The following is a 26,120-nucleotide window of genomic DNA, read 5'->3' on the forward strand; positions in this document are numbered from 1 at the left end:
CTTGACACATTGGTCATTATCCTTGGCGGGATGCAGAAATAGCTTTCTCAGGGCTAATTATCTGTGGCCTACATTGTGATCTAGTTCATTTAAATGTGTGGTTTTTGCTCAAGGTGTGACCCCATTGTGACAAATTATTGTTGTAACCTTTCTTTTTAGAGTTCCATTCATGTGGTGTAACATTGATCTGGTACGTTAACTGCTTTCACTGTTGCCTCGTGCCGTGGATGATATTTAGACTCCATTCTCCTCTGACCTTATTAGTTTGGCTGTCGGTGCCTGAACATACAGTTAGAGCCACCACACCCTTTCCAGTGTGTATGACCCACTCTTTCCACGCCCTGATTTGATCTGCTTTGAATGAAGTACACTGCTACAGATTTTATATTTAGCAGCTCTATATCCCTGTAGGATTACATCACTACTGAGGAGCACAACATCCCAATTGATGGGTTCCTACAGGAGAACATCAGCTCTTAGACATTTACCAGTATTTAAAGTGGGCCACCGGGACACTGTGGGTGGCTCCCCCTTTATCTTGAAGCACTGACTTTGTGCTGAATGCCAGTAGGACAAAGATGACACAGGACAGATCCCTCCCACTGTGTTTGTTTATGTGTGTTTTTGCAACTGTCTTCTCAAGTGTCCTCTTCCTTAACTCATCAGGAATGCTCACTCACAACCATTTCTGTCTCCCTTCCCAGATTCTCCCAGTGTCCTGAACGGGAACCATCAGTCTTATTCGAGCAATGGCGACTCCAAAATCAACAACAAAGCAAAGAATCTCCAGGACTCATCGGGGCTGAAGGCTGGATCTGGTAACCAGCCTTTTCACGAGCCCTCTCCTCCGAGGATGCTCAATGGGAGAAACGAAGAGGAGTCCATTTATGAGAACAGCAGCAGCTTTCAGGGCCAGAACCTCGGTAGCAAAACTCCTCCAGTACCTGGGCGTTCCCCTCACACCAACTACACTCCTGTCCCCCATCCACGGACCTCACTCTCTGTGGCCTCAAGCGGTTCTAGTGGTGGTCAGTGGGCCCAGGAAAGCCCAAAGCTTCGTAGGAACTTAAGAGCCGACGCCACATCAAGCCCAACACCTCTGAGCAGGGGGTCAGGGCAGGGTGCAGAGAACTATAGCCACAAACCAGCCACCATAAAGCTTTCCTCAACAGCTCCATCCAGCCCTCGAGTGCGAGGCTCCTCCCTACAGAAGAGATCCCCCAGTCCCAGACGAGATCAACACCTCTCTAATGTGGAAGTCCCTCAGAGGTTGAGGACCCCGGAGCCGATTGGTTCCAACAGCTTGAGAGAACTTCCTCCTCTCAGTCCTTATATGTCCAGCAGGGGTACTCAAGGATCACAGGGCTCCACTTCAACCCTTGCATTACAGGGCCACCTCAAACTTGCATCTAATTCAAAAGCAGAAGCCATGCGGGCCATGTATGCCCAGGGTCCAATGTCCCTCTCTGGGCTGGAGAAGGAGCCGGGAGGAAAACAGTTAAGGTCCGGCCCGGGAAGTGCCATCGTGTCAGGCCTGGGTTCTCTGTCGGGATCTCCTCTCACTAGCCCTCGTAGCCAAAGAAAGACTTCCTGCATGACTATGAGGGAGCAGAGTCTCATGAAACCATATACCCGGGAACGCAAAAACAGCATCTCTGAGATAAGTGACAATGAGGACGAGTTGCTGGAATACCACCGATGGCAGAGAGAGGAGAGGATGCGTGAGCAGGAAATGGAGAAACAGGTCAGTGATCAGCACTTTAGATATTACTTTACAGTACAAAACTATTTTACTATGACAGGTTTAGTTTAAATATAGGTGTAAACTTTGCTCAGGAATTCAAAAAGTATACATTTTCTGTTAAAGGTTTTTTCTTAATGACTGTTGCTTATGCTATTTCCTGTTAATGAGTGGAATTTACATACCTTATTCTGCTATAACTTATTTTGGTCAATGTAACACCATAACAAGTTGACAGTTACAAAGCCATAGCTGTATCAGGGTATACAAAATGTTAGCAAAAAGCATTATTTTAACCAGCATATACGGAGTCACAAACATGTGACAGTTAAGTGAAGGTGGTGAGAATGCTGGCATGGCAGACACCATGTCTGCATTCAAATATCTTGTTTAAATCTCCTGGCGTACGGCCACTTGCTCATCTCCCCAGAGCATTTCTGGCATGTTCAGCCCATGCACCCCGATGAACACGGGGTGAACATTCCTCCACATGTCTTAAGGTCCAGAGCCAAGGGCCAGCTGCTTATTAATCAACACTATATTTATCAAGAGGACGAGCGGCTTTTACTTTCAAAGCTGCCCATGCTTGACTGAAAGCTTTTTATTATCTGAACCCACGCTAGCTCATAGACTGCATACTTGTTATCCATCCTCAGTCCACACACACACACTACCCCCCCATCCCCATTCTTCAGCCCCCACCCCTGCCTGCGTCTGACAGCTGAAGCGACCACAGGGGGTGGGGGTCCCAGCCCTCCAGACTATTTCAAGAACCAAAAGGTTTCTGGTAACAAATAAGAGAGTTACCGACAACGTGCATCTGAGTTGGACCGAGACAGGTCAATGCTGTGGATACAGTTTGTGCACATTTGTGTTCAATCATATCGTAGATAATGTACGGCATTAGCAAGTACATTTACAGATAAATGACTGATTCTTATTGGCCTAATGGTGGGGCGATGTGTTTTATCCACCATTAGAATTTCCCCCATTACATGATTTTTATTTTGCATGCGTTGATATTATCCTGGATTGATGTGGTAGTTCAAGTTTAACACATGCAAGTCCTATATTGTCCAACCAAGACCCTAATAATTAAGCTGGGTAGAAAAAACTATACTGTACAGATTTGTAGCTGAAAGCTGAACATTTGAGATGGTGGTTCAGGTTTCCAGGTTTTCAGTGATTCCTGGCTATTGGCTGTGATGTGCTCTGTAGCTAATTGACAAATATGGTAGGCTATAATGATTTTAAATCTGTTTTATGGTAAATTAATACCTGTGTACACAAATGACACAAGAATGTAAATAGGCTAACCGATGAGTGAACAACATTTCCTGAATGTCGCACTAAACTGAAAATGACCTCATCCCATACCAAGGGATAATGTTCAGGTTTTTCTAGCTTCAAAATTAATGATATCCAAGCAAAGGAATTGTTTGCCATGGTGGTGAGGTAGGTTACACTTTCTTGCCAGAAGTGAAATGAGAAGATTGATAGCACTCAGTCCATTAAGTTTGAAGCTAGAGTCAGGAGACGGTTAGCTTAGCAAAGGCAAACAGCTAGCCTGGCTCTGCTAGTTAGCACCACGTATGTGATATGTCATTTTATTTTAAATCTGTACAAATACAAGATGATAAATATTAGGACAGATAGGTACTATGAAGTGAAACATTTTGATTTAGGATTAAACAGATGAGATGCAATGTATTAATATATTAGCTTTCTTGGCGCTAGCTGTACAGATGAGAGACAAAGAGAGGATTTCCTCTCAGTGAAATCAATAGACTACTTTTGGCACCCAGCTCTCTCAGCACAGTAATGTCACTTTACTGAACCCAAGCTACTTATGTTTGCTCTTTAAAAATAAAAAAAATACAAAACGGACCATACAGCAGCAGCAAAAGTATAGCTAGAGAGGTGAGATGAGGGGAAACAGACTTCAAATATTTCTATTACAAAGATGGTTTTTGTTAATTGAGAATCAGAATACCTTTATTACACACAGAAGGAAAATGTACATTGTTGTAGATGTATAAGGTGAAAACTAAGAACAAATATTTCAATTGAAAGAAAAACAGCAATATTTTATTAATAATAATGAGAGATGTTCATTTCAGCATTACACTGTTTTTGCTCCTTCAAGTAACTGACCTGCAAATCCATGTCAAAGCAAAGGATTTAAACATTTTAATTAAAAGCCGAAATACGCTTACTTGCAAAGAGTTACACGAGATCTTTCTGTTAAATGCAATGCTCATGAGAGTTGATGTGGTTATTTGTATTCAGTCTGACTAATTTAAATACCAGACAAAAGTGGGCTTATGGTTGTGGACATAATGTGACGATACCACACATCAGGCACACAAGTTCCCAGTCTTTATTCTAATTATTGTTTCACACACTGCTCTTATTTTGGAAGATAAAAGCAAGCATCCCATTGTTCGAAGTGATGGGAAACAACAGACCAGCCACAACTAGAACCATGTGGCACATGAAACAAATACAAAACACAATAAAGAACTATATTCTTTTACAGGGTAACATTTAAAACATGTCTGATCAGAAAACAACCAAAGTCAGCAGTGTCTTACAATCATCGTTCTTTAAAATGACTACAGTCTGATTTTGATCTCATAAACGGCCTTGATAAGTTTTACTATGAACCTCCTCCTGAGCGGCAAACTACGTTGGCCCTCCTGCTATCAGGTTACAGTTGTCCCGTGCCAGTGGCAGAGGGACAGCTGCCTAAATGGGACAATGTCACACAAGGACACTTGCAGCGAATCTGCCATTTGATCTATAAAGTAGGACAGGCCCCGCTTATGTCTCCCATCTCTTCTGCAGGAGCGACAGAGGCTGGAGACCATCCTCCATCTGTGTGCAGACTATAACTACGAGGACAGTGCTGCGGAGCTGGCAGAGGTGGTGAGGAGTGGGCTACTGGGGAGCGCTAGAGGACCCTCTAACACAGCAGGGGGGCTGACCCTTCAGGAAGTAGACAGACCCCAGAGGGTGAGGGAGAACGATGAGGAAACCCAGAGAGAGGAGTCCAGCAGCACAGAGAGCACACATCAAGAGGTAATGAACTGATATATTATTATTACATATTACACATCATTTAGCTGACGCTTTTATCCAAAGCGACTTACAATAAGTGCAAAAACCATAAATAATCTAACTCTGAACAACAAGGAAAGTGCAGATATATTCAAGCAAGATCATACCGTGCTGCTGGTGAATCAGTTAAAAGGACTAAATTAACTCAACAAGTGCTTAGTTAAAAATAATAAAATGGTATATATATATATGTGAAGGCATGCTTTAGATTTATTTTCTATGTGTCGGTCTGATTAGTACAAAAGTTTTTTAGGGCCAGGTGTAAGGGAAACAAATTACATAATATTCTGCATTTCAAGAGTAAAGAAAACATGTTGAGATGAAGTCAAGCTTTGTGTTTGTACTAACGCTGGTAGTTTGATTTATTTACAACATTTTGAAACAGTATGTCAACTTTATTTTGGACATTTTGACTAAATTCTTTATATTTGGACTGTAAAATAATTACCAAATCCTGTCCTTTTTCTTTTTAGAAATAAGATTAGGCATCTTATAGAAACATTTTTATTTTTTTGAATGTGCCCTCAGTGTGAAGATCTGTTCGCTGGTCAGGAGCACGTGTACCTGGAGGAGGAGAGGAGCAGGATCCTGGCCAGAGTTGACGACTTGAAGCACAGAGTCACTGAACTGGAGCTGCAGCTACAAGAGACCAAACAGGAGGTCAACATATACACATACACACATTTTAGCTTCAACCCTGATAGTGAGAGGACTGGAATCCATTTCACCTGGAAGTATTTATTCAGCTCGACACGATTGTTGTTTTCAGACTCTGACTCCATATGTGTCTCTAGGTGGAGATGGAGCAAGCCCTGCTGCAGGCGGAGAAGCGGGCCGAGCATGAGCAGGTGGAGGCTGAACATGAAATCATTTCTCAGCTGCAGCTCAAGCTCAGCCAGCTGGACAAGGCCACCCAGAAGGAAAAGGACAAGGTTGGCACTCAGGACTAAACTATGTGACAAAATAAATACTGTCAGACTGCTCCGCGCTGTCTGCCTTTTATGTACGGTTTGCACGCGAATGTTCTTGAACATCTGTGTTTGACTTTTTAAGAACTCACTCGTTCCTGTATGTGCAAACAGGCTAGATATGTGCCTCAGATATAAACTGACATGCACTGCTTACAACACAAAACTGTCCTATCTCGGGAGTTTGAGCATGTCTTGTGTTTCCATGCATCAGGCTGGATATGCCCAAGACTCAAATGCTGTATTAGATGTGCATACACCTTTTCATTTCCCTCCAGTTTGAAGATGAGCATAATATGTCCTCTTTAACAAATGTGTGAAGCATTGTGATCCCTATAACACCTGCCAACCTAACCTCTGCTTCAATCCTCTAATACTTTAACGGCGTTATCTTTAAAGCTTGGCTGCAAAGATTTGTGTTGTGTGTGTTTTTCTTTTTGTTTCTACTTGGGGTTGTGCGTGAATGTGGACCCAACTGTTGCGTATGTGTGTGTTTCTATGTGTTTTTAGGGGAGGGCTAATGTGTCGGCTGAGAGGAAGGCCCTGGAAAAGCAGAGGAATGAGTACAATGAGCTGAAGAGGCAGATTGCTAAGTGCCCCTTGTCTCTAAGGGAACAGTTACAGGAGCAGCTCAGCAGGGTTAGTGTTCTCACGCAGCCCACTGTCTGGCAACTGTGAGTTATAATATACCAGTTCTGGAAGATCTGCACAGAATCGTCTGCAGACAAAACACTGACTCTGTTTTGAAGCATTCGGAGATACTCTGCGGCCCGTCCACGCGGCGGCGTGCGTTGAAGCTTCCCATTCACTTTGAATGGGGCGACGTCGCGCTTTCCCGAACTGCATTGTGGTTCCGTCCCGTCGCGTTGAGTAAAGTTCAACTTTTCAAGCTTCGACGGAAGCGTCAGCCAATCAAATCATATGCCAGTACAAGCTCTAGCCAATCAAACCGCGTGCTTGTGTGTCCGGGGCGGGAGATTCATGTGATTGGTTGTTGGTCGAGTTTCAGACACGGCAAGCTTCAACGCACGCTGCCGTGTGGACGCTGCGTTAAATCTGCAGTCTGTGCATTTCCTCTTTTTCTGCTGTTGCCACTCATTATTTATAATCACATAAAGAGTAGCTACACAGTAAGCAATGCTTTTACGACTGTGGCTTTATCTCTGCTGTTCCCTCATTCTGGATGCTTGACATGTCAAATGCAATCAGTAATCATTAATAATGTTATTAACAGCTTTGCTCTAAAAGTGTGCATGCCCTTTATAATGAGTTATTCAAACCACACAGCATTCACATGGTGTCAAATTCTGGTTCTTTCCTAGCAGACATTTAAGGATATGGTGGTGTTTATGTTTATTATTCTTGTTGTGAACAAATCCCATGAAAACCCCAAACGAAAAGAATGTGTAAGTTTGTCACTCAATACTTTACGACTATTTTTAAGGCTCCATCAAAAATGTACAATACTGAAGTCGTAAATCTTCGATAATGGGTCAAAAATATGGTTTGATTTTTAGAAAAAGGCTGAGGGAGGGACTTATATTAATATTTTTGTATGACCAAAAGTTAATCAAAGAGGAGTGCTTTTGATTGGGGACTAATCTCTACTGTGGATGAATACATGCAGCAGTGCTGTGTGCTGTGTGCATCATAAGTAAGGCAGATATGAAGCTTAATATACAGACAATACGTGTTGATCATTGTTGGTTTTGGACTTTTCATGGGCTTTTGTTGAGAATAATAAACATATGGAATATACCCACGCTCATCCTTTGATAAATAACCTGCATGTACATCTGCATGTGGACAGAAAGCAGAGGCTCTGGAGTCTGGGACCAAGCAGTTTGAGGAGCTGGAGTTCTGCCAGCTGGAGGAGGAGAGCAGTTTGGAGGAGAAGAAAGACACGAAGAACTCGCAGCTTCTCCAAGAGCGAGCCGAGTATCACTGCAGCGTGGCCAAGAGGAAGGTAGGGGGACATTTGTTATGAAAACAAGCAGTCAAACTCTGTGACGCCTGAAATACATTCAAAACATACCTATAATGCCTTGTAATCAGCTTAAAGCACTGTGTAATTAAAGTTATAAGCACTCCTAAATTATAAGATCACAATTATCAAAATGATAATACACTGTGTTCCTTGCAACAACAAAAAACCACCAGTTGCGATACTTGACATTATAGGTCATTATACAATATTTATTTCAATTGCAAAGTACTATAGAAAATTATTTAACACATATTAGTATATTAATAGGGCTTTATAGAGATAAAATACATTAAAGCATACTTAAAATAGATTGTAATCTGCTCATGTAATTAAAGTTATAAGAACTTCATAAATTATAAGTTCACTATAAAAATAATGTATTTAACTATAGGAATTATAATACACTGTGTTCCTTGCAACAACAAAAAACACCAGTTATGAATTGTTACTATACTTTATAAGTCATAGTAAAATATGTAAACCAATTACAACGTGTTATAGAGAACTATTTAACACATATTAGTATATTAATAGGGCATTATAGACATATCCGTCATAGAAAGGGTTACCGAAAAATGTGTAAAATATCTCACCAACGTGACATCAAGAAACGGGTTGATTTCCAGGAGAAAATGGCCGCTATGGAAGCTCAGGTGAAACAGATGGGAGTGCAGGCGTCTCAAGACTGTGACAGGATGGCTAAGGACAGGATAGTGACTCTGCAGCTGCTACACAAGGTGGGTCCTACACCCTAAACACATCTAACCTCAACAGCGAGCCTGTATTTAATCCATAAAGGTGAAGCATGGCCAGCTTTGAAAGCCCCTCTGTGTCCATGCTGGTTTTGCCTTTTAGGAGCAGGACAGGTTGTGTGCCCTGGAGAAGAAGTACCACAGCTTAATGGGAGGACGAAACTTCCCAAAGCCTAAAAGCAACATGGCAGAGGTGAGCAGGAAGAGATCATATAACACTTAAAGTTAGAAAAAAACATCTTCCAAGTGGATCTTTTTTACTTAGACGACCTTTTTAAACAGGAATTTCTCCACATCAGCGAACCAGACCTTGCTAATGTGGACGGTCCTCCTCATAGCCCCTGCCCCTCCTCTGCCTCCTCCTCTCACATCCCCTACCCTGAACTCTACCCTGTTAGGCCACAAGAGGTAAATCTCTACAAAAGCTTCTTAGTAACAAACCTAATGAACGATAGAGACTGGGCATGACGGTGTGTTAGCAATTACTGAAACACAACAGTACGCTTGCAGTGTGTATGATGGTAGGTCAAGCTTCTGCCTATCTATATATTATGTTTAAGGTTTGTAAGGTTATACAGTACTATCTATTACAGCGTTAGATGATAAAGAAAAAACTTGGATTATATAACTCTGTGCCATCTATAGTCATTTCAAAAAGACAGGGACCAAGTGGGTTGTGATTATGGGTATATACAATATAGTACACAGTGTAGGGAAAGCTTTGCATACTACCAACTATTTAAAACTGGGAGAAGTCAAACTGCATCCAACCTACCCTAGGAAGAAATCTGCTTTTGTTAACATAAGCTACTTGGGTCACATGTTTCAATAAAGGGGCATACGTTCGTTCCAGAAAAAGTGTTATTTGTAAGATTTTGACAAATGCATTGAAAGATAAAAAAATAATAAATATAAATGTCTATATTTTATGGCCCAAATGGTTTGTCTGGAATGATTAGAAGTGAACAAAAAACATAAAAGGAAAGTAATTAAACTACAACAATGGCAATCCAGTTAAACTAACAGCATACACTGCAACATGTAGTTAAACTAGTTTATTTCCATGTTTGCTTGTGCCTCTCTGCATGACTTATCACTTTTTCCACCCTCTTAAAGTTGTGTTCTGGCTGTCGCTGCAGGAGTACCTCAGGCTGTCTGATGTCTTTAAGATGTATGGGAACGCTTCTATGCAACCTTCTTCCCCCGCTGCTCTCCACTGCCTCTCCCTGGCTGTAGCTCCAGCTCTGCCATGTGAGGTAGACACCCTGCCTGCATTCTGCCAAATGTTTCTCTAACCAGCAACATCTCAAGACGTCCTTCTCAGAGATCAGCTTCCTAATGGTCTTCTATGTGTCTCCCTCTTTTGTAAATGTATGTGTGTATCTCGTTCCTGTGTGAAGGAGTATATCACAGTCAGTCAGTTAAGCCAGATCTTTGGGATGCAGAGACTCGATCCCACCTCTTCTTCCTCATTCCAACTCGCCTCCTCTGAATCCACCTTCTCATGCCACTCAACAGCATGTGGTCCTTCCTCCTTTCTCTCTGCCCAGGTTTGTTCCCGTCTTAGTTTTTCCACTTAACATTTCTATCTCTGCGAGGCCTGTTTTCTGTTTATCTTTCCTACCTGCTTGATGCTTCTGTCACTCATGCCGCTGCTGTGCTGCTTCCCTCTCCTCTCTCTGGCTGAATGCTTTCCCGTCACCTCAGAGCCATCCTGAGCTGAGCAGGAACACAATGGCTCCTATTAACCTGGAGCGCTGGTACCAGGACATCATGGCTGCTGGAGAGCCTCGGCCATGTCCTCCACCACTGCCTGCAAAGTCTTTTTCTGCACGCAGACACAGTCAGGTAAACTCTACTATCTTTCAGCGGGCCAGATGCTTACACACTTTCTTGAACCCCAGATCCTCACTCTCACTCTCCATTTGCTATGGCTTTAAGGCCCTCTGGTGGACAAAAGAGGACAGGTTATTTTTATGTAGTTATTTAGGAACTCAGATCCTACAGGTACTCCGATCCTTTTATTAAGTAAAAGTAGAAATACTATGGTCTTAAATACTCCAAAATCAAAATGTTACCTAAATAGAAGCACATTATTATTATCAGCAAAATGGACTTAAAGTATCAAAAGTATTCAAAATGCAGAATGGCTCTTTTCACAATAGTATATTATTATACTATTGTTTTATCACCAAAACATGTAAGAGCATTTTAGCCTTTTTGTCAATGGGAGCCAGTTTTAGGTTATTTTTCAAGTACTGTGTTTATTTGTTTTACACCACTGATGTATATATATATATCATTTGTTTTTATTGTGTGAAAGTAAGATATTTGCCTCCTAAAGGCAGTGGAGTAGAAGTATATATGTAGCATAAAATGGAAATACTCAAGTAAAGTACCTCAACAAAAATCACTGAAGTAAGTAACATCACCACCACTGTATTAGTCTAATCTTCAAATTGGTACTTGATAAGGTAAAGCATTTTGAACTTCCTCTAAAGAAAACTCACCATGTAACGATGTCTTACTACATTGTTACATGGAAGGACTGACGCAAGTTGTCTGTCCTTCTGTTGGCGGAACAAACATGCTTTGGTAACGAGCTGTCCTAAATCACAGTGCTTCAATAGACGCATAATGACGCTAATAGTCACTGCTTGGCTCAGTGGAAGCAGAACAAAGGACAATAAAGTACCAGAAAATTAAAATACTCAAGTAAGGTATCTCAAAAATCAATCTAATCCAAAATCTTTTGAATTGAAACTGAAAGAATGTTCCACTTTCCAGGACAAGCAAGTAGAAAAAAAGGGGATTGTTGGTGTGTTCCTAAGGGGGGCAATAGCATATCCACTTCCTACTCAAATGTAACAAGCATAATGAACAGACCTCTTCTCCTCCTCCTCCTCCTCCTCCTCCTCCTCCTCCTCCTCCTCCTCCTCCTCCTCCTCCTCCTCCTCCTCCTCCTCCTCCTCCTCCTCCTCCTCCTCCTCCTCCTCCTCCTCCTCCTCCCAGTTATTGAGGTCCAGATCAGATGCTGAGGTTGGACAGGCAGCATCGGGCACCCTGCCGCACTCCACTGGTGCTAATGAGAAAACCAAGGTGAGCTCATCACTTTAACACGTTTTTTAAAGTCTCCAAGTAGTTAAATGTGCTTGATGCTTTCTCAGGGTGTCCGCGGGGTCTTAAAAAGTATTAAAAGTTGATAAATGAATTTAGCGAAAATTAAGGCTATTAAAGAGTATTAAACAGCATTTTCCAAGGTATTACATTTTGTAGCTTGTTTTCAATAAGTATATAAATTGTCCAAAGAGGTTGTATTCTACAGTGTGCCTGAATGTAATCACTGCGTAGGTGTGTAGTGTGATTCTGTGTCGTTTATTGATGGCACCCCGTTGGGTTTGACGTCATCTGAACAGGACATCGCACGCTCACTGCTTGATAGCGCGAAGGTCCGTTTACGCCGGTTGTTAAACAACATCGTTATGGGGAAATGCAAGTCTGCGTCCAAATGGTGGGAAGATAAGGAGGAAGGACAATTAATACTGTATATAGTCAATGTGAGGTAAAGTGTGTCGCCAAGGTAACCGGTTAGAACTCCAAGTGGCGATGAGGTCTTAAAATGTAGGGAAGGGTCTTAAAAAAGGTCTTAAAAGGTCTTACATGTGACTTCAGGATTCCTGCATACACCCTGTTTCTATGTGTTTTTCAGGGGCTGCAGTTAATGCTGTCGAACCCCTTAGACATGGAGTCCAGGAGGCAGATGGCGCTGCAGAACAAAGGTATGGAGTCCCATCTCTTTAGCACACTTAAGGGTCTCTGGTATAGTGGCATTGAAGTGACTTTTAGATTTTGGTGTTGCTGAGTTGGCAGCTGTTTTTCTCATATACGCGTTACATGCTCTCTGTACACCACCTGCTCAGCACCAAGAGAGGAGAGGAGAATTAAGCAGCTAAAAAGCCAGATATTTCCCACTGGAGTTTGTTAATACAAAATTAATCTAAATAATAAGGTTGCCAGCAAGAGATAGGTTTATGGCTGCCGGATTTGGCAACCCCTCTGTAACTTTGACCAGGATGGTTATGATCTCACCAAAATCACACTGGTGTTAGTGATGCCCCTCTTGTTTAAGGGGAAACAAAAGCATTTCATTCTGGATGCATGGTGTATACAATGGTAGGGGGGCTTCTAGATCTGGCAGATTTGGCACCCCCTGTGTAACTTAGGACCAGGATGGTCATTATCTCACCAAAATTACTCTGGTGTGAGTTATTCCCCTTTAGTTTATGCAAACAAAAGCAATTTACTCTGAGCCTATCATGTGAAATAATAACAAATAAATAAGACTGTATTGCAGGCCTTGTACAGCCTCACTTATTTAATTTGTAACCCCATGTATTGATTGGTTTGCATCTAGAAAAACACAATGAATCCAGGTTTAAGTCCCAATACGACCTAATAAAGAGTCTCATAACACTCTGGTAGCAGTAACGTGTTTCTGTCAGCAGAGGGCACTGTAAGTCTGTGACAGCTGTCTCCTCTCCCACAGATATATCCCCCACAATGCATCACTCTATCCTGCACCACCAGGCGCCCCCCAGCGGCAGCCAGGCGTACGACACCCTGAGCCTGGAGAGCTCCGACAGCATGGAGACCAGCGTCTCCACCGGCAACTCCGCCTGTACCCCAGAAAGGTGAGAGAACTGGCTCTGTTTCCATGGGAACACTCAAGTCTGCCCCGTCTCCCAGGAGAAGGGTCACTGCGCTTTGTTCCCGTGACAACATGTTTTGTTACACGTCTGCTCCCCCTGTCTACCAGCAGTACGCCGGCTGTTGCCATGCCAACCGCCTCAAGTTTTTCCCAGTGTTTGATGAATCTACGAGTTCAAAGCCTCGTTAGAGAGAAACCTTTGTCTCCCGCTGCTGTCAGTGTTTGGTTTCCATGCGCGTCTGTTTACTTTGTTTCATCCTGAGACTTGTTGCAGACGTGTCATCAGACCCTCTGTGTTTCAGTGCCTGTGGGATGGAGGCCCAGAGGATAGAGGAGATGGAGAAGATGCTGAAGGAGGCGCAGCAGGAGAAAGCTAGACTGATGGAGAACCGAGTGAGTGTCAGAGCCACAGTTTGACCTCAGTTATCACTTCCTCCAGGGATTAAGGTCAATTACTCAAATGGTCAATCAATATAAATATACTTTTTGAACATGAACGACTCACTCAACACCCAAAAATACAAACAGAAAACCATGAAATACATCAATGAGAGAAATAATTGTATCTTAAAGGTGGGGTAGGTAATTCACTTCAGAAACACTTTTTGTCATATTCCATGCAATGCTCTTAACATCCCGATAGCAATGAATACATTAAATGCTTTGACAATAAATACATTAAAAAAAGTCATCAGTGGAAGCTGTAGTGCTGTAAAAAGCACGACCAATCATCTGAGCCAGCCCGGCTAAAGTAACTGGATAGCCTACCTGCCTGTCAGCCTTCCATCTGGGCACAAACTTATCTCGTGCCCTCATTGGTCATGTGCGCGTTCGTGTGTGTTGGAGGAGGGGCTCTGTGAGGAAGTCTGAAGGAAGAGGCAGATTTCAACACTCGAGCTGGTGTCTCCATTCTTACCTACCCTACCTTTTAAAGAACAACAGTTATCCCATGACTTCCGCCAAGGATTAACGTCAATTACTAAAATGGTTCATCAACATAAATGTACTTTTTGAACATGAACGACTCACTCAACACCCAAAAATACGAACAGAAAACCATGAAATACATCAATGACGACAAAAACATTCTTTAAAAAGTGACAATCCAAAGCAAACGTATACCGACTGGAAAAGGTAAAAGCCTTAACTTATTAAACCCATGTTTTTTCATGATTTAATCAAATTTAAAGCAAAAATGCCAAAAGTTGTTCAAGTTCAGACTTGCTGCTTCTATGTGTGACATATTTGTGTCTGAACCGTGCGCTTTGACGACAGATCTGGTGAAAGAATGACATGTTATGATCAGAACCAAACAAAGCAATTCCCCTGAGAGTTGATGAGCAATATCTTCAAATTATCGCAGGAGACCCGACTTTCTCCTCTTTCATGAGTTTGTCACTCAGCTCGAGGTGTGGTGTTGTACGTACTTTGTTTACCTTTGTATTATTCCACATGTTGAAACAAAGCATGCAAGTATCTGAAAGCCGCAAAGGATCATTTTGCATCAGCAAAGCTCACTCTTTTATACAAACTTAAGGGATATATTTGACAAAACCCTGCATTGGGAAATTCTCCTGCGCCTCCCCTGACACTCGCTCGCTTTGTTTTGCAATATTTGCCTACCATTTACACATTTCCCCGTCTCCCTTTTGCCCCTGTTCTCTTCTCCCCATCTGTTCCTCTGTCTCCTCTCCCCACGCTCCCAGGAGAGGGAGGTGCAGGCGCGGCGGCAGATGTTGGAGGAGGAGCGGAGGAGGAGAGAGGAGGCCGAGAGGAGGCTGCAGGACGAGACCACCCACAGGCTGAGGCTGGTGGAGGAGGAGGTGAAGATGAGAGAGAAACACTTCTCACAGGTACGTGGAGGAGGAGGAGGAGGAGGAGGAGGAGGAGGTGGAGGAGGAAGAGGTGGAGGAGGAGGTGAAGATGAGAGAGAAACACTTCTCCTAGGGCATTGGAGCAGAGGGAACAAGAGAGGGGGGGGAGGAGGAGAGGAAGGGAGTAGGAGAGGAGGAGGAAAGGAGACTTAGGGAGGAGGAAAGGCGAATTAGGGGAGAGGAGGAAAGGAGACTTAGGGAGGAGGAAAGGAGAATTAGGGGAGAGGAGGAGGAAGAAAGGAGACTTAGGAGTAGGGATGGGTATCGTTTGAAATGTATCGATTCCGATTCCGGCTCTGCTTATCGATTCCGGTTCTTATCGATTCCGGTTCTTATCGATTCCCCGTTTCGATTCCAAAATTGTAAAAGAAAGAGGTCAAACGTTTATATAACAAAAATATCTTTATTCTTTTAAGCTTTAACTGACATTTTTACAATTAAAAAATATACATGCAATACAAATGTATTGCACAATAGCTGTGCTTTATTTTAACTCAGCTATGCCTTTGGCAAGCTATTAACAGGCATCACACTGTGCCTTGTCTTTCTCTTTTAGTGTAGTGGAGCCTCACTTCAGAGCGTTTACCGCGATCCATCTTTGGTGTTATGAAGTGACTGAGCTTGTGAACTGTCTACGGGAGGGCGGGGGGAGCCTCGCTGCGGGGCAACTGTGGACCTCTGTCGCCTGTCGCCGCAACTTACATGATGCCGTTTAAAAAAATGAAGGGCGGTGCCGGCCGTCAGCGTACCGAGCCGGCCGTCAACGGCCTGCTGACGACTGGCCGTTCTGTGATTCTTCAGAACACACAGATGGCCAGTCCGCCCTTACCCAGGCTGTATTCCACCGGGTCACCGCGGCGCAGACGGACCCGGTGGAATACAGGGTCTACCGCGTTTAGGAACCGTGAAGCAGAACCAAAATTGTGCATTTTCTTATCGGTTCTCATCTGGAACCGAGTTTCGGTTCCCAACCCTACTTAGGAGAGAGGAAGGGGAGAGGAGACTTATGGGAGAGGAGGAGGAAAGGAGACTTAGGAGAGAGGGGGATGAGGAAAGGAGACTTATGGGAGAGGAGGAGGAAAGGAGACTTAGGGGAGAGGAGGAGGAAAGGAGACTTAGGGGAGAGGAGGAAAGGAGACTTAGGAGAGAGGAGGAGGAGGAGGAAAGGAGACTTAGGGGAGAGGGGGAGGAGGAAAAGAGACTTAGGGGAGAGGGGGAGGAGGAAAGGAGACTTAGGGGAGAGGAGGAGGAGAGGAGACTTAGGGGACAGGAGGAGGAAAGGAGACTTAGGGGAGAGGGGGAGGAGGAAAGGAGACTTAGGGGAGAGGAGGAGGAGGAGGAGAGGAGACTTAGGGGACAGGAGGAGGAGGAGGAAAGGAGACTCAGGAGAGAGGAGGAGGAGGAGGAAAGGAGACTTAGGGGAGAGGAGGAGGAGGAGGAGGAAAGGAGACTTAGGGGAGAGGATGAGAGGCGAGACGCTGAAGAGAGGCTGGGAATACGGGAAGATCAAAGTTTGTCAGGAAGGAAAATAATTGGAGGGAGGAGGAAGAGGAGAACAGAGAGGAAGGTGGGGGTGCACAAAATAATATAATGTACACATAATTAAAGCTTTAATCTTTACAAAGTGTGTGTAATTATCAGTTGCCTGTTGTGTGAATGCTGAGTAAACAAACATCCTCAAATCAACAAGCACAAAGGCACCTAGTTCTGCTATTTAGAGCTACTATAATCCTATTTTTCGTACATATTGTAATTATTCATAACATGTAATGTAATGTGAACGGGGTCGCTGGTAGTAGCATTATCCACATCGTATAATCCTCAGCCCGAACGTTTTTAGGCAGGCAGCTGTTTCTCCTACCGTTTATCTTAAAAGCCCTCTGAGCACCACCTGCTCAGCACTGAACAGCAGGTGGGAAATGTTGGTGGCTACCTCTAGAGGAGGATTAGGAAGCTGAATATCCAAATGTTTCCCAAAGGATAAAGATCAAATTAAACCACTGTTTTTAAGTTGCCGCCCCAAAGTGAAAAAAAAATCGATATATAAATCTATATACACAGTCTTCTCACAGAACTTGGACAGCAGTATTCAAGCAATATGAATGAATGCAAGTCTTAGTCGAATACTCGATTCTGATTGGTCAATTTGGACATTCCAGAGGTTGTTTCTTTTTCAGTATTAGACCGTTGCTAAGGAGAACAGCCCGTTGCTAAGGATGATCAAGGAACTATGTACAGTCATATCAATCGGCAGAAATATGTTTTCCTCCATCAGAAATAACCATGCATCGTTTTGAAAATATAAATATATATTTGAGGAGGGCCAGTGTGCGAAAAAGCACACGTCTGATCGTCCGGGACGTGTTATTTACAATATCGAACAAGTGCATCTGTCCATTGACTTGTCCGACAGACATTTTGCACTACTTTTTATTTTGTATTTTATTATATATGTTGCATTGTTGGAGGAGCTCAGGTCAGAAGAATTGCATTGCCATTTCTACACTGTAGCTTTGTGCATATGACATTAAAACCTTTGAATCTTGCATCTCAGCTGTCCTGATCACCACGGGTTCCATTTCACGATTGACCAACTCACTGCACATGATCTCTTATATATTTCCTCTGCAGGCTCGTCCAATGACGCGCTACCTTCCGAACAGGAAGGAGGAGTTTGACCTGCGAGCGCATGTGGAGTCGTCGGGCCACAGCATCGACATCTGCCCCTACGTCATCCTCACGGAGAAGATGTGCAAGGGCCACCTGGTGAAGATGGGCGGCAAAATTAAATCTTGGAAGAAACGCTGGTTCGTTTTTGACCGCGTCAAGAGGAACTTCTGTTATTATGGGGGTGAGGATACAATGAATGTTATCATGAAATAAGGAATGTTTAATCATTACTGGTTTCTTGTTTGTTGAGCATTCCTCACTCTGGAAGTCTTCAAAAAGAGCCTATCCTTTCTCTGTGGAAATACAGGTGGTACTTGTTCTGGAAAAATAAGCAGCCAAAGTTTACAACATTTAGAAAGAAAGAAAAACAGGTGCTTCATCAGTTTCACATACAATAAGTCGAGGGAACCTTAAGGTGCCCTTGAAGATAAAAGAGGGATAACATCACACACAGTCCGGTATATAGGTTAAAACACTGAGCGATTCTACATCACAGGGTCTTCATCAGGGGCAAAATAGTAAAAGCAGATGAACACACCTGGTACTTTAAATAGACAATACACAGGAAATTAAAAAAATATATCGCAACTAACCAACAAATACACCTCATCAAACTATTTAAAAAAAGTAATTATGAGAATGCAAATCAAATCCCTCAGAATAAGAAGGATACTCGGGGTGCACAGTCCTCACCAAGGCTATTTCAATAAGTGATAAATAGTCTGTACACAAAAAATGCAATGGCTCAATACTTTGCATAAACCGGCCAGTAGTTTTGTCCGGTTAAAATGAAAACCAACAAACCATGGCTGCAGTCGAATAGTCCGTTTAGCTTAGGAACCTTCCTAACGGAGTGAAATGACCCGGAAGTCCCTCAGTGGCAGCCATGATAAGTGCCGTTCGAATTCTCGAGATCAGTGATTCTCAAACTTTTTTCAAGAATGTACCCCCTTTGAAAAAAAAATTCAGCCAAGTACCCCTTTGAAAAAAAAATGCAGCCAAGTACCCCCTGATCAGCGCAAAAACTATTTGTTAGGGAAGAAATGCTTATATAAAGAGGTACAGTACAGTGCTGCACCATCGGTGTCTGATTTATTAAAACAACAACCTTGTAACTGAGAAACACTTAAATGCTACATTTCAAATGTTTACAATCCATCACTAAATTCATGGCAAAGCAATTTTAACATCATGCAATAACACTAAGACGACATTTGTTGCATTTAACTGATCTTTGTAATAAATTGTACTTACAATGTAGTGAAACATGGGCTTGTGCTTCACTGACGGCCCGTCTACACTACAGGCATCAACAAATCTTGAAGCTGGGCGTGTCTGAGGCTTGGGCGATTTCTCGCGCCCAAGGCGACCAACAACCAATCAGGAGTCTCCCGCCCGCCCCCGGCATACAAAGCAATAGCAATGTTAAAACGAAGTAAACTGGATATAAAATCCCCAAACAGGCGAAAACCTACCAGTTCCACCCACTGTCTCTGCCACCTCCCTCCATGCCTCGCTCCTCCAGTTTGTATCCCGGTAGATGAACAGAGACTGATCATACAGCACCGGGTGATTCACTACCGCTCCATTTTTTTGAATATGAGGAAATGACCTGCGTACTCTCTCCCAGCATACACGCGGTTTGATTGGCTAGCGCATGTACTGTCAGATTTGCATACGCATGATTTGAGCATCGAGCCTCAAAAGTTGAACATTGCTCAACTTTTGATGCTTGCGATGCTTGCAAAGCCACGCTCCGCTTCCCACAATGCAGTTCGGCGAAGATTCAAGTGAATGGGCGAAGCGTTGAAAGCATTTTTCTTTGGAAGTTTTTCCTTGTACGATGTGAGGGTCTAAGGACAGAGGGTGTCGTATTGTCATACTGATATTCTGTACACACTGTGAAGACCACTGAGACAAATGTAACATTTGTGATATTGGGCTATATAAATAAACATTGATTGATTGATTGATTGATTGATTTTTCGATGCCTGTAGTGTAGACGGGCCGTGAGGATCTTTATTATTCTCAGTGACAGGAAGGCCACTGCAGTTATTACACTTCGCGTTTTGAAATATGTGTAACTCTGTTAATATAAAACCACACTGCTCAAACATTATTTATTTTTTCATTAACATGCAGTACTCCAACGTACCCCTAGGGGTCCGCGTACCCCCATTTGAGAACCACTGCTCTAGATGATAGGAAAGGAGGTTTCAAACTTCCTTCATAACCTCCTTTAGCGTAGGAACCACTGGACCTCCCTAACCGAAAGGAGAGGAGAAAATGCTGCCCCACAATGCATTGCAGCCGCAGCATTTGACGTCACACAACAGTCGGCCGTTCACGGAAAACAAACGATTATGATGGAGAAATTATATCATGAAAGTTACGGTGCTTATTAAGCATTTAAAAACATATGTGGTAAGTTGCCAAAGTGCTTTGTTCTGAACGTTCATCAGTATTATAATCAAAAAGAGAAATATGAACGTTAGTTTTTACTGAAATGATCAAATAAAGTCAACATTTCAGTGTTTACTGAGCTGTGTGGGGTTTGTTCAACTTTTAAAAGATGTTTGAAAGGTGATATACACATGATAGATGTTAAGGACTAACGTTTATAATAAATACATTTGTATTCATTTTAAGATCTTTTCATAGTTCATACGTCATACGTATTGGGATCATTTGTGTTAATGTGGACCGGAGGGAGAGGGTGACGAGCATAAGTTTCACTTTCCTTTTTTATTTCAATTCCAACTTTGGTCATGAAGAATATGTTTCTCTGTTGTCCACGTTCATAAAGCAAAGCAGCAGCATCAGAGCACGGTGCAGAGTCTCTAGATGAGTTTACAGTAGTCCCTCGTTCTTATTAAACATCCATGTTGTAGTCCGCTGTATAGAAAACTGTAGTTTCCATAGTTCCCCCACAGCAGCAGATTCATGACGTCCGCTGGCGCATCATAAACACGTCGGATAGTGAAAGTGCATTTGGATTCTCTAAAGTACAGCAGTCTCTTCTCCTAAGTCCTTTTGAATTCTCCTATCCACTATCCCTTAACCCCGTGACGTTTCACTCAGAGGTCAAGGAATAGACGATTTTTGGACTATTCGACCGCAACCCATGACTGCAGTCCATCAATAGTTAAAATGTGGAAGGGTGTCCCGTTAAAGATTTCCTCACATGAATCTGGATATACGAGGGTCTCAGATTAAAATAAATCTTCACTCTTCAGTTTAGAGGACCATCTATTTGTATTCTACACCGGAGATACTGTCATCAAACACACATAATGTTAAAAATGTTCTCTAAAAAATTATTTAACATTCTATCAAAGTCCATTTCAAATTCTGCAAACACTTCCCTCTCTTAAGACTTTGTCCCTTAACGCTACAGCCTCTTCTAAATACTAGATCAACTTCAAAAGATGGCGGACGCATTAATATGAACTTCTTTGGATTCTCTATTAAAGGATCCTATTGTGTTTCAATTCTGCAATGTAATGGCACTGCAGTGCGTAGCACGGTTTAAGCGTGCCGTGCCAAACCCGGACCGTTTTTTGTTGCGTTTCCACTAGGGGTAGTTCCTGCTAACGGGTACTTTGTCACAGTTTTTCTGGCCCTCCAAAATCGTGGTTCTTTCCGGGCCAACAACCGGGCTGAGTATGCTAAACTAGTGAGAGAATCGCTGGCAAGGGGGCTACAACTACAACAAGATGAACATATTTGACCGTGATTTAATTGTAATACACGTTTCTAAATGATGCCGAAGTAACAACATACTGATACCGGTTAGTAAAAACCATGAATTAATGCTTTGACAAGTCTGCAGACAGACGGCAGGCGAAACACCTTTTAAAATGCGTGTTTTCTGAATGGAGATCGGCTAAGCTAACGCTATATATGCTCCGACCGTCCACACTCACAACAACGGCCTATACAGACATAAATAAACCAGCGACTGTATTTGCCATGACACAGACAGTCTGTGGTTTGTACTTGTTTAACTTTCGTCTAGTTTCTGAACAGATATGAGGAGCTGTGAGCTCTGAGGGCTAAGAGCTAACGGCTGATGTTAGTTTTGTGGTTCTCATTGAAGATGAAGTCACGGCTCCGCCTACACTGCGTTACTATAGTTACTGCCCAGCTACTAAACTGTAATGGAAACGCAGCATAAAGTGAGCCTGGCCTTCCAAGGCCTAACCAAGCCGTGCGAGGCCCTGCAGTGGAAATGCGCCATTAGTCTCATTTTAAGGACTTGTTCACACAGTGGTCAAACCAATTTGCTCACATAAGAATCGTCTCATATTTGGTATCCTCCATAATAACTCAGATCTTCATGTTGGAAAGTTCCCGTACGGCAGGCCAGGATCTGATTTATTCAGTTCAGCCGAAAGCAGCGCCGGGGCTCTTCTGCCAAATGTAAACTTATCATGCGCTCTGTTTTTCAATGAAAACCAAACTTCTGTCCCGACAGCCGTTTGTTCATCTGGAACCAAACACTAATTAAAGCTGCACTAAGTGGGATTTCGCCTTGGTCTTGTGTGTTAAAAGTCAGTTTGTAATTCCCATCTATCACACTGTCCTCTGAATTCGAAAAAAGCGAACAGTTAGTTTTCTGAATAATACATGAGCGTGTTTTTGGGGAAATTATTTTACAATCAAGTACAAAAAGAGAATCTGAGGATATTTTCATTATTGTCGCCCCCCGTTCTCCTCGCTCCTCTCCCTCTCTCCCCTCACTTGCCTAGCCTTTTCACCCCCTTACTCCTGACGAAGATGATGGTGATGATGGTGATGAAATAAGATGCAATAGTTTCTCTAGATGTGTTTTTCTTGGGGAGGAGGCTAGCTTCTGGCTTGTTCGTGACTAATAAAACGAAACTCACATTTCAAAAACATTTATCTCATTACTAAGCAGATTTGACTTTTGTAAAAGGGGGAAAGTAAGAGAAAGTGTCTGACAGATTTCAAAAGACTGCTTTTAATTGTTGCTTGACGTTTATTTTTTTACAGCCGGACGCCCCAGTGTGCATGGAAGGCGCAAAAAAATAAAAAATGATAGTGTTTATTTCAACAAGGTTGAAATCCGGAAATTCTTTGAACTCATTTTATTTGAAGAAAATTGAGACGTGAGAAGAGCCTACAGTTTAGCCCCAAACTAAAGAAAGCCATCCGTCCACAGAGTGCGTTAGATGAGCTTCCTCTGCAGGTTTCAGTGTGAAGTGACTTTCAAACGCTCAGAGATACTCTGTGAATAAAGAAAAGGACTGGACAGAAGGCTTGACCTGCTTTAAGGGAAATGTTCAACAGATCTGCTTCACAAGAGAGAGACCTTTCTTTTAAGTTTTACAAAAAGATCTCAAGTTGTGAACCTCGCCGGCAGGAACAAAAAAAACAGAGACGATCCGGAAAGTACGACGGTAGAAAACAAGTCAGATTAATGGGTTGGTAAAGACTTCAGGCATAGCTTGAAATAGACTTGCACTTTTAATTAACGTTGACTTGCTGCTCATACCTATTCATGGGGTATGTGTTGCTGGGAAAAGGAGTTAACACCTCAATGCGTTACAGATGTTTGTCGGATTTCTCCATCTAACTTAGTGTTCCTCTGTTTCACCTACTTACAAACTGCTCTAATGGGGAAACTAACACGAAGAAAAAGATCGTTATTAAGCAATACACATTTCCTCTTTAAGGTAATTGAATAAAGTCACAACAAACAAGTGCCAAATATACCTGCAATTAGTTAAAATGTGTATAAAAGGAAAATCTGTTTTGCCTTAGTTAGTAATTATAGAAAAAGCCTCATCGTATCAAATAATTACAATTTATTTATTTTCATTTTTCCACTGTTTGACAAAAACATCTATTGAAGCCCCTGAAACGTTTTAATTGAAATGTATATATTGTTTTTACAGATTATTTCAGAGATGAAAAGCTAAAGTGTAATTGAAAAGGCCACATTTCCTGCAATGGAATCTTGTAAAATGAAATATATTTTACTCATTTATTTATCTCCCGTATTTCTCTACAGGTCTGTTGTATTTGTTTTCAAACTGCCTTTTTTTATTTGACCAAAGACAGATATAAAACGATCCTCACCGGTCGATTCCACTCGGCTGTCAGAGGTCTTGCATCAGTACGAGGCGTAATGAAATGTTTCTTAATATGTTTCTTTTCCTCCTCTCAGACAAGCATGAGACCAAGCTGAAAGGACTCATTTACTTCCAGGCCATTGAAGAGGTGTATTATGATCACCTGCGCAGTGCCACCAAGGTAACGCGCTCTTTTTTCCATTATGCATAATTCAGACCTTCATCCGGTTTGCATGAACTGTTTTTTAAATGTATCAATTAACAAAATCATATTCAATCTAAAGGGCTTAATTAAAACAGTTTACCATAATTAATATAATTTTAACAGTTTTTAATATTATTACTACTACTATTATTTGTCTAATTAAGATTGTTGTTAGTTGTATTATTTTATTATATATATGATTTGTATTAAATGGTCATAAATAAATGTTTACAGTCACACAAATTATTTTAACTGTGAAAATATTGTAAGAAATATAATTAAAATGACAAATTAGATATCTGTGTTATTAAAGAAATATGATTGTTTTCAATGTTGTGACATTTTAATATATAGAGATGTATATTAGACTGGATAAAGTAGATGTTTTTCTTCTTCTTAATAGTATAGTATTGAATTGTTGAGGTGCAAGATGTCTTTTTTAAGCTGTTAAAAAACGCAGTTGTTTATAACAAACGTCTCGGAGGGAAAATATGCAACAGGTGCTGGCGAGTCTAAAACGTCTCCCCCTCTTCCTGTGATCCTCCAGAGCCCCAACCCGTCTCTGACTTTCTGCGTTAAAACCCACGACCGCCTGTACTACATGGTGGCCCCGTCCCCGGAGGCCATGAGGATCTGGATGGATGTCATAGTGACGGGCGCCGAGGGATACACGCAGTTCCTGAGCTGAGGGACAGATTCGGAGGGAAAAGGAGCGACACAGACACCTTAAAGGAGGCGGGAAACAAGAAGACCTGTGGCGTGAGAGTAAAGGACATTTGACGAGATCATAAAAAGCCTGATGCCTTCTGAGCAAATGATGGCTGACTGACGACAGATGTGCATTTTATAGAATTTAGGAGTTGTATATATCTTTCTGTGGCTTTAGAAGGGGATAGTTTGTGCAGCCTGTCAATGAAGGGAATAGATCACATTTTCCTTCCAAAATCTATTGTTAAAAAGTGCAACACTTTATCTAAGCATGAACTGATTCCACTTCTGAAGCCGATCCACTGTTTGCATGCAGTGCTTTCACTCTAACCGATGCCTTTTTGATACACTTTTCTCTTGAGTTTGTTACATTTTCTCAGGTGAAAAAAAGAATATCTTGACACTAAAAAGTGAACACATTTTAGAAGCAAATATTTAAAAAAATAATATGTTACTTATTCAAATAAAAAAATATCACTTGGTGCCAAATACTTAATGTTTATGTCAGATTTGTACAATACAAATGTTAATATAACTATATATATTGTTTTATTCAGGCATTTAACACAGCATTAATCCAACCATGTATTTTACAAAATATGACACCAAATAAAACTAAAATGTATAGTCCTATAATCATTTTGTAAAACTACCATGTACATGAAATAAATCTAATTATATGATGAATCTGTGGGTTGTTGGTTTGATGAGCTGCTTTGTTTCTGACAAATGTGTTAAACTGAGGACAATCTGTTACAAAGGCTTCCTTAATGTTTCTCGCAAACAAGTCGTTAATTACCGGCTTCTCTAAATAATCTCATCCGCCCTAATAAGCTGAGAGCCTTTCATTTAAACAAGAGCTCACAATAGGGGTTCCTTTTAAGAGCTGCAGCCTCTGTATTTACCCACGACCTGTCAAGTGTCTCGTTAACTCTGATTATCCACAAAAGTGATTGAGGACGTTTTTAAATCATACTCCATGTGTGTGTGTTTCTGGTCGTGTAATTAACGATATGACTCGCCTCGCACCAAGTAGACCGCATCAAAATACAAAACCACCAAGTGAAATGACATGCAACTTAACATGCATGATTCAACATCGAGAAATTTGAAATAAATAATACAAAAAATGGAGAAGAAGAAATTCCCGCCCCTAAACAAGTTGGATATATTCACTCTTTTCTAATGCTCTTGGTTAAACGGTGCGACAGAGAGGTGTGTGTGCGGCGTAATTATAATATATGGCGGTTGCTGCGTGATTAATTCATTATGACTATAGCTGGAATAT

General features: G+C 42.0%; 1 protein-coding gene across 14 annotated transcripts in view; it reads left to right on the forward strand.

Annotated features, from left to right (window-relative positions):
* The window catches only part of phldb1a (pleckstrin homology-like domain, family B, member 1a), a 39,176-nt gene extending 13,657 nt beyond the window's left edge, over positions 1-25,519 (forward strand). For 6 of the 14 annotated variants that reach the window (XM_034099615.2, XM_034099616.1, XM_034099617.1 and 3 more), the window contains 20 exons: positions 705-1,744; positions 4,589-4,822; positions 5,390-5,521; positions 5,656-5,793; positions 6,340-6,468; positions 7,640-7,795; positions 8,443-8,553; positions 8,672-8,761; positions 8,851-8,976; positions 9,708-9,824; positions 9,969-10,118; positions 10,276-10,416; positions 11,581-11,667; positions 12,278-12,347; positions 13,115-13,259; positions 13,579-13,669; positions 14,983-15,129; positions 17,782-18,001; positions 24,015-24,100; positions 24,672-25,519. In XM_034099615.2, the coding sequence (XP_033955506.1) occupies positions 705-1,744; positions 4,589-4,822; positions 5,390-5,521; positions 5,656-5,793; positions 6,340-6,468; positions 7,640-7,795; positions 8,443-8,553; positions 8,672-8,761; positions 8,851-8,976; positions 9,708-9,824; positions 9,969-10,118; positions 10,276-10,416; positions 11,581-11,667; positions 12,278-12,347; positions 13,115-13,259; positions 13,579-13,669; positions 14,983-15,129; positions 17,782-18,001; positions 24,015-24,100; positions 24,672-24,812 (3,551 nt within the window). In that variant the 3' untranslated portion in view covers positions 24,813-25,519. Of the gene's footprint in view, positions 1-704; positions 1,745-4,588; positions 4,823-5,389; positions 5,522-5,655; positions 5,794-6,339; positions 6,469-7,639; positions 7,796-8,442; positions 8,554-8,671; positions 8,762-8,850; positions 8,977-9,707; positions 9,825-9,968; positions 10,119-10,275; positions 10,417-11,580; positions 11,668-12,277; positions 12,348-13,114; positions 13,260-13,578; positions 13,670-14,982; positions 15,130-17,781; positions 18,002-19,126; positions 19,782-24,014; positions 24,101-24,671 lie in introns of those variants that run through there. The other 8 variants (XM_034099618.2, XM_034099623.2, XM_071205459.1 and 5 more) reach the window with 8 other exon arrangements.
* The last annotated feature ends 601 nt before the right edge of the window (positions 25,520-26,120 follow it).

This window comes from Pseudochaenichthys georgianus, chromosome 14 (genome assembly GCF_902827115.2).
Source record: "Pseudochaenichthys georgianus chromosome 14, fPseGeo1.2, whole genome shotgun sequence".
In the NCBI taxonomy this organism is placed as follows: domain Eukaryota; kingdom Metazoa; phylum Chordata; class Actinopteri; order Perciformes; family Channichthyidae; genus Pseudochaenichthys; species Pseudochaenichthys georgianus.